Genomic DNA, 11,773 nt, shown 5'->3' with positions numbered 1-11,773 from the left:
CCCTCTCCTTTGGGAGGGGACTTGGGTGATCTGCTTGTTCTCTATCATCTTGAAAAAAAAAAAAAAAAAAATCATTTTAGCTGGAGGCTCTATAATCTTTAATATACAGTGTTAAGATTGTGAGTGATGCTTAAAAAAAAAAAAAGGTCAAATAATTGTAAAACTCCAAAAAAAATGATTTTAAAGTACAACCACACAGGAAATTCAGATATAAAGGTAATATTGAGGACTTTCCTCCTCACTTCTTCCTCCAGCCCTCTTCTCCCATTGAACTTCCAAGCTTCCAGATTAAGAAAATTCATACTCAAGGAATACTTTCAAATCTGATATAGATCATGAGATACAGGTCTACAAGGCTGATACTATAATTGAGTGAGTCACTGGCAGTCTTGGGAGACTTTGGCAATATAAAGTTAGATTGTGGGCTCTGGTAGATTGTTCACAAAGATGGGTGCCATCAATTCCTCCCATCCCAGTGCTTACATGCCACTCCCATTGTCGAGTGGTGGAGACTGTTCACCCTCCCTTGAATCCCCGGTTGGCCCTGTGACTTCATATGATCAATTGAATATGGTAAGTGATGTTCTATAACTTCCCAACTAAGGACTTAGAAGCCTTGCAGCTTTCATTCTCTCCTTGTTGGAAGCCAGATGACATTTAAAGAAGCCCAGGAGAAATCACTGAATAACGAGAGACCACGTGAAGAGAAAGAGGATGTAAGAAGAACTTGGGTTTCTTAGCCAAAGCCAGTACCAAGGCTTCAATCAAGTGATGATATCATGTTGGATACTTTAGTTTCAGCTCAACTGTCATAGCTGACACCATGTGGAAAAGAAAAGAGCCACTCCACTGAGCACTGCTCAGATTTCTGACTCAAACAATTATGTGGAAATAAAATGGTAACTGTTTTAAGTAGCTAAGTTTTGGGCTTGCTACATAGAAATAGATATTGGGAGTATTCAGTTGTGCCTCCTCTTTTTAGCACAGGATTCAGCTAGCTCACTCAGTATGTTTGTCAGTTACCACCATCTTTCTCCTTTCTAACTTCCAAAAACTTGTTCATATCATCTCTTCTCTTGTCTCTTTTTCCTTAAGTCCAATTTCTAAATCATTTTATACCATTTTAGCTAGGTTTGGGGAAGAGAACATTAAACGCATGTGTCACTCTATCATCTTTAACTAGAATTATTTTTTATAACACAAAAATTACAAACTTCAGTTCTATAGCTACTGTTATTATGTATTACTTAAAGTATACACCTGTGATATTGCAAAATATATATTTGGTCTTCATCTCAGTCTCCTGGCATGCAACTCCTAAAATCTTTGGAATTCCCAAAATGATGTGTCTTTTTGTATGCTAATGAGTTGACTAGTGGCTGGCAGCCCTTAGGTGGCTTCAGGATGGGAGCTGGTCACTGGAAAAAACAAGGCAGTATTAGAACACTGGGACTTTCAGCCCCAACTCCTCAGCCTTCAGGGAGGGAGAAAGGAAAGGAGCTGAAGGTTAGGTTGCTTGTCAACGGTTTAATCAATCATGCCTACATAATGAAGTTTCTATAAAAACCTTTTTTAAAAACAGGGTCAGGGAATGTCTGGATAGCTGAACACTTGAAGGTTCCTAGAGGGTTGTGTGCCTGGAGAAGGCAAGGAAGCTCTTCTTCCCTTTCCATTTAGCTTGCCCTATGCATCTCTTCATCTGTATCCTTAGTAATATCCTTTATAATAAACTGATAAATGTGTTTCCCTGACTTCTGTGAGCCACTCTAGCAAATTAATCAAATCCAAGAAGTAGGTAGTCAGAATCCTGATTTATAGCTAGTTGGTCAGAGCACAGGTAAAATAACCTGAGGCTTGTTACTGGCATCAGAAGTGGGAGGCAGCCTTGTGGGGTTGAGCCCTCAACCTGTGGGATCTGACACTATCTACAGCTCAACAGTGTCAGAATTAAATTGAATTCGAGGACAACCAGCCGGTGACTGCTGCAGAACTGATTGATTGGTTGTTGGTGGGGAGAAATCCCCACATACTTCATGGTGATCAGAGGTCACAGAAGTCTTCCGTGTTGATTGCTGTGGCATGAGAGCAAAGGAAAAATAGTTTGCTTTTCCCACAGAATGGCATAACTTGCTGTGTATAACACTGCACTGAAACCCCAAAACTGAAGATGAAACTGGTCCAAAATAAAATTTCCCAATACATTAATAAGAGTTATCTTAAGCATAGATATAATCAAGATCTATTATTTCATCTCAACTAGGTGAGTTATTCATGAATAATCTGAAGTGGACTGCTTTAAACGAAACTGTGATATGTATTAATACCATGATTCCTTTAAGTTTTTTGCAATTTTGATTTTTACAACACATTTCTCTTAGAATCTTTCAAGATACGGAAACTATGTTTTCTGATTGTATATTTTCCTACCTTTTCCTAAAAGAACTCTTGCCTACAGTCAATTATCTACTACTAAGTTAGTATGAAGAAAAGAGGGGCAATATATTGAAGTAAGCCAACACAACTTACTGAGGAAAAAATGAAAAAACACAAAACACATCCATAACACAAAGACAGCAATGTCTTTTGTTATGTGCAATAAAACATTTCTTTCTGAACCAAAAAGTTCCAATGGCATCTTCCACTGAAGAAAACAGAAAGCAGTGTCTGAAGTTCTCTTGAACTCATGAAACAAAACTCATTATTACCTATTATCATTCTAAAATCCCAGCCTCCGTGGATGTATAAAAATCCACTCGCGACTTCTACATAAAAAGATGTTTACATAAAACATCTATATAATTCTTATGGGATAAAATTGTTCTAGGTGGGCCCTCATAATAATCCCTCTTCTAATTATTTGTATTCCTTATTCTGATGGTATAGAAAATGGATGTGTGAGCAAAGATAAACACAGAATATTATTTTGCAGTACAAAATAGCAATCAAGTATTAAACAGCTGAAGTAGTAACATGCTACTTAAAAGTGAATTCTGCCTAGACTAAACTAGCCTTTTTTGTTCCTACCTGAAGTGAAAAGAATTCTAAAGGATCTTATAATGAATAAACAAAAGACCTCATTCTCTTTAAAGTTTACACATGGCAAACCTGAAACTGGAATGATCTCCATAAGCTATCTACAGTGCTGAAAAGTAGTTTTGCTCAGCTTTTAAGATAATTTTATGTTTTAATTATGGTAAATTAATATTACATATGTTGTACAAAAAGATAAATAGGACCAATTTTAAACAAAATAAGTATCTCTATATATCCACCTGTTTACTACACAAAATGGCTAATTCGAAGTCACTTGCCATTTTTGCGTGAGGCCTTCTGCACTGTCATTGGTGGGCAAGACTGGGCGGGTGTTATTTCCGAAGAAGCAGTAGAGCCTGTATGATGAGCCTTTACCTTGTCAGCCCAACTGACACCTGTGGGAGCCAGACGAGGAGCTGGCACTGTGCCAGTTGAACCTCTATGGAGAAAAATAAACACATTTAATAAATTAAATATAAAAGAAAAACTTCTGAATCTATGCTAAATGTATTTAAATTTTAAATTATGCATATGAATATCCACATATATAGAATAATATTCTGCCATGGCAATTTAAGGTAACTATATTTATAAATTTATCTTGATCTAATACTTCATTAAGTTTATATAGTATAACATGTGGGAATAAACAGAAAAGAATAAGGATAAAAGCCCTCAGTTGTTTAAAGAAGATTTCACTTAAATGAGGAAGCTTTTTAAAAATTATGCATAGGTACCTTAAAGTTTTTATTTTCATTTATGTGTTTTAATAATACAAATATTGGCCAGGCACAGTGGCTCACGCCTGTAGTCCTAGCACCCTGGGAAGCCAAGGCAGGTGGATCACTTGAGGCCAAGAGTTCAAAACCAGCCTGGCCAACATGGTGAAATCCTGTCTCTACTAAATAACAAAAATTAGCTGGGTGCAGTGGTGTGCACCTATAATCCCAGCTACTCAAGAGACTGAGGCATGAGAATTGCTTGAGCCCAGGAGGCGGAGGTTGTAGTGAGCCAAGACTGCACCACTGCACTCCAGCCTGGGCGACAGAGTGAGACTCCATCTCAATTTAAAAAAAGAAAAAGATATAAATATGCATAAATTTGTCAATCTTGATAAAGACACTACTAAAACAGGCTTTTTCTTTGTGTACATTTCTTACATGAACCACAAGCATGATGCCTCACTGACAACATCTAAATTTGGTTCCTTTAAAGTGGAGTGAAAATTCAGTGATGTCTATTATATAATTTAGTGCACAATTCTCGTTAACCTTAATAATATTTCCCCAAATTTTTATAGTTGTCCTGTCTACTCCTCATTTGACAGCAACTTTAGCAGTTCCCTTTATCAAAGTTTCCAAACATTTATCTTAGTTTTCACAAAAACAATGACTCTTTTTACACTCATATTTTAATGGTCTACTTAATATTTAAATTATGAGTTAAAATAATGAAAACAGTTCACATAAGCCAAGTTTGGTAACTAACAACACATTTGAAGCAAATATATAACTCAACCAGCAGGAGCAGAAGTGAGTAGATATACAAAATGTAGTCTATGAGCCAAAATTGTTCCTCAAGCTGAAACAGTGTGTTCTACAATGACAACGAGGACTGAATTAACCCAATGACACAGTTACGTGGAGATCAATATGAGAACTTTTACCACACATGAATTAACGGCTTTCAGTGTTAAAATAAACCATACACTATACAATACTCTGAATCACACACCAATGAAATGCATTACAGGGCAAGTTTCCTTAAAATGGTGCTTGAATATATAAATATTTGTTTTCATTTGCATATATATCTTTTCCCTACTCCACTATGGTTCAATTACTAAATGGTTCCAAGGCCCATCAACCTTTAATGGCAATACTATCTAATAACTCCATAAAGGAACTTGAAAGCAAAAGTTAAATTCTATTAAACAAACACTTCATCAGCTTTTACTAAATGCCATACAGTGCCAGGCACTTAGAATACAGAGATACAGCAGTAATCTTGCCTCAAAGAAGGTCTTAGTATAAGTACAAAAAAACAGACATTAAAAGAAAGAGTATAAGACATTGCAAATGTAGCAATAAAACTGTATCCAAGGTTGAGCAGTAACAAGAGGTGAAAGCTATTAACTGTGACATGAAGTTAGGAGATAAAAAGCAGTCAAGAAAGGTCAGGTTTTAACAAAGAAAAGAAAACTGACCAAGCAAACTACTTACCAACCCTTCCATTAAACATCAGATGTTAACATTCACTCTAAAAAAGTAGAGTCCAAAACAACTTAGTCTTAAAAACAATTTGTTTGTGCAAAACAAATATGACAATTTTTAAAAATAATACAACTACCAGAGGTTGAAATACCATTTGAGGCAAACAAAGAGCTGACCAAAACACTTAAAAGGAAAAGCTCAAGAATGAGACATCCATGGGAGGCTTTGAAAAGTTCTAGCAAATTCCTGAAAATCAAGAAGGCCACACACATACGCAGGTTGTGTGCATACCTAGGAAATATTTGAGAGGACCCTAATCTCTTACCTATGACTAGTCTTGAGGCTCTAAGAAAGGAGGAACTGACAAGCAAAGGCAGAGTTATAAACTGCCAGAGCATTCAAAGTATGTCCCAACAGACAGACAGAAGTAGGTGAGAACTAAGAGATTTATTGGCTCAAGGTATTTAAGGAAACCTCTGTCAAATCATTAGGTGATGTTGACAAAACATACTGTTTTATAGCTACATACAACATACATCAACATACACTAATGTTGTATGTACCCATGAAACAAAATATACAGACGTCACAGAATGAGTTAAGTGTAGCACTAAACTAACAGTAACAACAACAGTCACAGTTACAGTTCTGGAGAGAGTAGCTATCTGATCTCCAAACCTGTCATATTTTATCATTTAAAATGCCTACTTTTCAGCCGAAAAAAAAAAAATCAGAAGATGTGCCAATAAACAGGAAAGTATGGCCCATTCACAAGAAGAGCAGCAACAGGAAGCCCGGACATTGGACTTACTAGACAAAGACTTTAAATCAGCTATTAACTACATTTAAAGAACATCAAAGTGGCCAGGCACATAGCTTGTACCTGTAATCCCAGCACGTTGGGATCCCAAGGAGGGTGGATCACTTGAGGTCAGGAATTCGAGACCAGCCTAGCCAACATGGCAAAACCCTGTCTCTACTAAAACTACAAAAATTAGCTAGGCATGGTGGCACGCGCCTATAATTCCAGCTACTCAGGAGGCTAAGGCACAAGAATCGCTTGAACCCAGGAGGTGGACATCACAGTAAGCCAAGATCACGTCACTCTACTCCAGCCTGGGCAACAGAGTGAGACTATGTCTCAAAAAAAAAAAAAGAAAAGAAAAGAAAAAGAAAAATGAACAGATCCTCAAATGGGACAGCATCAAGAGTACAAACATGTGTACAGTGGAATTTTCAAAGGAGAGAAGAGAGAGAAAGGGGCAGAAAAAAACATTTAAAGGAATAATGGGCAAAAACTTCCCAAATTTGATTAAAAACATTAAATACATATCCAAGAGACTCAACAAACTCCAAGTATGATAATCTCAGACAGCCACACTTAGATATATCATAGTCAGAGGATAAAAAGCCAAAGACAGACAATCTTGAAAGAATCAAGAGAGAAGTGACGGATCACATTCAAGGATCCTCAATAACAGCTGATTTCTCATCAGAAACCATAGCAGCCAGAAGACAGTAAGGAAACATAAAGTGCTGAAAGAAAGGATTGTTAACCAAGAATTCTACATACTACAAAATTGCCCTTCCAAAACTGAAAGCTAAATTAAGACAAACACTGAGAACATCTGTTCCTAACAGACCTGTCCAACAAGAAATACTAAAGGGAGTCCAGGCTCAAACAAAAGGACAATAGATAGTAACTCGAATCTGTATGAAGAAATGAAGACTCCAGTAAAGGACTAGAAAAGAAAACTATACAGGTAACCACAAAAGACAATATAAATGTAGTTTTTGTAACTCTTTTCTTCTCCTGATTAAAGAGACAATGGCAAAAAACAGTAATTTTAAAACTGTGTTGAGCTTGTAATATATAAATAATGTAATTTGTATGACAATAACACAATGTATGATATGTATTAATATATAGATCTATTGCAAAGGAAATTGTTAATTCATGTTATATAATATTTGGCATGAAATTTGTGAGTTTTAATCTTTGAATTACTATTTATGATTGAATATATTCCATGTCCTAAAAGCTAAACTATAATCTCCTGGATTATTTTTTTTTTTTTTTTTTTGAGACGGAGTCTCACTCTGTTGCCCAGGCTGGAGTACAGTGGTGTGATATTGGCTCACTGCAACCTCCACCCACCCCCGCCCCCAAATAGCTGGGATTATAGGCACATGCCACGACACACGGCTAATTTTTGGATTTTAAGTAGAGATGGGGTTTTGCCATTTTTGCCAGGCTGGTCTCAAACTCCTGACCTCAAGGGATCCTCCCACCTCGGCTCCCCAGAGTGCTGGGATTACAGGTGTTTTTACTTTTTATATAGACAATTTCAAACATATCCACAATGCAGGAAGACAGGTCGCTTGGTAAACCCAGCTCTTCCCTCTCTGGCTTGCAATTTTCAGGCAAAATGTACCAAGAATGCAACATCTTGAAATAAGAAGGAACTGCCCACGACAGCCCAGGCTTTGTCCTTATCCCCGTAGGAGAGGATGCCTGCAACGCTTGCACTCAGTAATCTAAGTGACGTCGGTGTATAAAATCCAGAGCAGGGTGCTTTTGGGGTCTTTCGGCTGTGGTAATAAATGGAGCTCACACAAATGAAACTCCATTCCCCTGGTTAGCTTTCCTGAGTCCCAGGGGTCTATCCTGCCATGGATCCTAGGCGTCTGTTGATCCTTGCTGCCTATCTGTGAGTAACAATATTGCTTTACCTGACTTGTCCAAGTCAGCGTATGACTCACCAAACTCCTCCAGTGGCAATGGGGTTTATGCAAAACCTTCCATCAGATCTAGGAACCTTAGCAGAAATTGATGAGATGTTTAGAATCCTCCCCTGGGGTTGCTAACCAACACACAGTGTTCCCCTCCTGAGTGTCAGAACCTGTATACAGTATTCTGCATAACATATACATGGATATTTTTATAGTAGAATATCAGAATCATAATACTATAATAACTAAGAAAATAATTTACTGTAATGCAAGTCTTAGTAGTTTTTTCTTAGTTTGTCTCACCCAAAATTTAAGCTTCGTCGAGCATTTGATGTTACATTTATTCTATCTGTTGATGGACTTGGAATCACATGGCGTCCCGGAGACATCTTCTTTACTTCCCATGCCAATGATGTTGGTCTGCCAATTCAATATATAAACCAGATTAAATTAACAGAGAAAAGGGAGAAACAATTTTTTCTCTTGGTTGTTAGTGGGTGAAAAAATAATCCTACTTTTCAACAACAACAAAAAGTCACAACATGTGCAAATGTTCCCCTAGAGCATTGATTACCAGAAAGTTACCATACTCTCAGTGAGAAATCATAGTTGATAAATGGTTCAGGATTTTCTACTGACTGCAGCACAGCAACACTACTCCAATTACCTCAAAAAGGTCATGGTGTTACAGGGATATGAGATACACTACTTACGATTTATAAGCTTCCATATGCCCAGCTAAAAAAATGTTTAAAAGGAAATGATACTACTTCAATCTACTTGTCTCTGATGTCCTGGAGAGTTTGTGAAACATGTATCAAGAGAAAGAATATGGTAAGGGTGAAATGAAGAGTAGGAAAATATAAAATGTCCTTCCTCTACCTCTTAACCCTCACAAGAGTAGGATTTCACTGCTCTTTGCTGGGAAAGCTAAAAAACGTAACATAACGTCTACTCCTCCTCCTTTCTTGGCCCCACAACCAATTGGCTTACAGGATGCATAACATGCCCTCAATCAGATCCCCATAACTCCCATGGGTATCCCTGTGTCTTACTCTCCATTTCCTTTCAATCTTGCCACCTGTTGATATCTGCTTTTAAAAATTTCACTGGCAAATGGTATTTCACTGTCTTTGTTTTTTAAATTATATGTTTATTATCATTACTAGTGAAACTGAACTTTTTAACCAACGATCTGAATTTCTTCATTCGCAATTCACATGTTGGTATCTTTCCCTCATTTTTTCCACTGGGATTTGCACCATTTTCTGATTAACTTGAAATAGTTTACTACTACTCTTATGGCTATAAATCCATTGGCATTGGTGATACAACTATTTTGCCTTTAATTTTTCCTTTTTATTTGGAAACATTTGTCCTCTTCCTATTGAATCAGTGTATCAATATTTTTCTTTGTGGTGTCTGCCTGTGTCTTACAAAGTCCTCACATGCAAAACAAATATATAAATATTTACCTATATTTTCTTCTTTAAAGATATACAACTTCAGTTTTTACATTTAAATCTCAAGGCTAGCCAAAATAAATTTTGATGCATGATTTGAAGAATGCAAGATGGATAATGCCATCTATAGAGCACTTTAAGACTGCTTTCCATATATAGGTGCTGTCTCATGAGGCAAAGAAGAGAAATGCTGACAACTGGCAAAAGTAAAAGGGATGCCTCCGCCAGGCATGGTGGCTCATTCCTGTAATCCCAGCACTTTGGAAGGCCAAGGAAGGCACATCACTTGAGGTCAGGAGTTCGAGATCAGCCTAGCCAACATGGTGAAACCCTGTGTCTACTAAAAATACAAAAATTAGCTGGGCGTGGTGGCGGGTGCCTGTAATCCCAGCTACTTGGGAAGCTGAGGCTTAAAAGTGGAAGGTGGAGGTTGCAGTGAGCCAAGATGGCACCACTGCACTCCAGCCTGGGTTACAGAGTAAGACTCTGTCTCCAAGGAAAAAAAAAAGGGATGCCTCAGGTATATTTTTGAACCACAGTGCCAAGAGAGCAATGGTAACCACTCTGTTAAGCTTGGGTTTGGCTTATGTATCTTTCCCAATACAATCCTCAACACAGCCACCAATAGATAACTGAATTTTGCAAGCACAAAAAAAGAATCTATTTTTTTAATGCATTAGTGATTACATTACAGACCTTTGGATACAACAAACAAACTCAATCCAGTTAAATAAAAAAATGAAAAGAAAAAGAAAATAAAGATTTATTGTAAGGATATAAACTGTACAAGGTCAAAGACATCCAAAAGTTGGGGGAGACTAGAATCAGGGCTCATGAGGATTAGACCCGGTATAGGCTCTCAAAGGCCACATAATTTCTGTTTCCTTCTGTAAATCTATTCCATTTTCTTTCCCAACCTGTTTTACTCTGCTTATTGTCACAAGGACAATATAGCCACAAGTCCCAAATCAGCATGATGACCTCTTAGCTTGGTTCAACCCAGTGAAAGAATGAAACCCCAGATCCAAGCACCTATTAGCAAGGTAAGGGTAAAATTGCTTAGTACAAACAAAGACATTTAGGCCTGACCCACCCAGGGGCTGTGGATGAAGCAGGCACTAAAAACCATCAAAAATTTTACTGTGAGAAACAAAAATGTTAAAAGGATCAACCTATCTTAGTTTCCCTAGATTTGGTTTCCTGGGAATCCAGCCCTCTGGATTTCTCCCTTGGAATTCCTTTACCCTACTGGTTCTGCCTGCCTGTAGGGGCTGACACATCAGTATGAGATAAAAGATGCCTTTTTTACTGGATAGTTTCACCCACTAAGATTGAACCAAGATTAAATCCAAAGCAAAGAGGCAGAATAGGCCTATTTGCTCAGCGGGAGGCAGTGGGGGGAAGCAGCCTTGTAGCTCCATGTGACTTGGCAAGTTTACCAGAGTTTAGGAATTACTTAGATGTCTAAACTAAACTGCTCTTTTGCCTTTGTACATAACCAAAATGATACCAAGTCCATCTGATTATCTATCTCTGGAGTATCTAATTCTCCCTACTGTTACTACCTTAATCTGAGTAGCCATCATCTCTAAGCTACATTGCTATATCTCAACCTTCCCACATGGCAGCCAAAATGATCTTTTAAAAACATAAATCTGATATGTCACTTCCCTACTTTAAAACCCTTTATTGGCTCAAAGTCAAATCTAAATCCCTTATTATTTCTACAGAGCTCTACACAATGTGGTCCTAGCCTAGCTCTCTAGGCTCATCTCATGCTACTCTCCCCTTGTTCTTTTCACTCCTGCCCTACTAAATTCTTTGACTACACTGTGCTCCCTTTCACTTCAAAGACATCACACATGCTGTTAGCGTTATCTCGAACTACTCTTTTCTCTTTGTCTAACTAACTCCTACTTAACAATTCTGTCTCAATTTAAATGTCACCTCCTCAGGAAGCCTTCCTGGACTTAGCAAACTGGTTAAGGGTGCTTTCTCTTATACTCACAGAGAAAGCTGTATTTCTTCTTGATGACACTTGGCACATTTATACTTACTTAACATCAGTCTTTCCTGTTAGAAATGCACTTAGTCCATTCAGGCTGCTACAACAAAATACCTTATGACGGGTAATTTATAAACAACAATAAGAAATTTATTTCTCATAGTTCTGGATGCTGGGAAGTACAAAATCAAGGTGCCAGCAGATTCAATGTCTGATACGAGCCCTGTTCCTTATAAAGATCATCTTTCAGCTGTGTCTTCACATGGTGGAGGGGTAACAGCTCCCACTTCTTTTATATGTCACTAATCCCATTCATAACGGCTCCA

General features: G+C 37.6%; 1 protein-coding gene across 7 annotated transcripts in view; it reads right to left on the bottom strand.

Annotated features, from left to right (window-relative positions):
- Positions 1-11,773, bottom strand: part of SCAPER (S-phase cyclin A associated protein in the ER) — a 591,234-nt gene that overhangs the window by 479,095 nt on the left and 100,366 nt on the right. For all 7 annotated transcript variants that reach the window (XM_058428046.1, XM_032176146.2, XM_058428043.1 and 4 more), the window contains 2 exons: positions 8,283-8,399; positions 3,312-3,472 (listed from right to left, as the gene is read on the bottom strand). In XM_058428046.1, coding sequence (XP_058284029.1) covers positions 3,312-3,472; positions 8,283-8,399 — 278 coding nt within the window. The remainder of the gene's footprint in view (positions 1-3,311; positions 3,473-8,282; positions 8,400-11,773) is intronic.

The sequence above is a fragment of the Hylobates moloch genome, unplaced genomic scaffold (genome assembly GCF_009828535.3).
Source record: "Hylobates moloch isolate HMO894 unplaced genomic scaffold, HMol_V3 SCAFFOLD_14, whole genome shotgun sequence".
Taxonomy (NCBI): domain Eukaryota; kingdom Metazoa; phylum Chordata; class Mammalia; order Primates; family Hylobatidae; genus Hylobates; species Hylobates moloch.
This window is presented reverse-complemented; position numbering and strand designations above follow the sequence as displayed.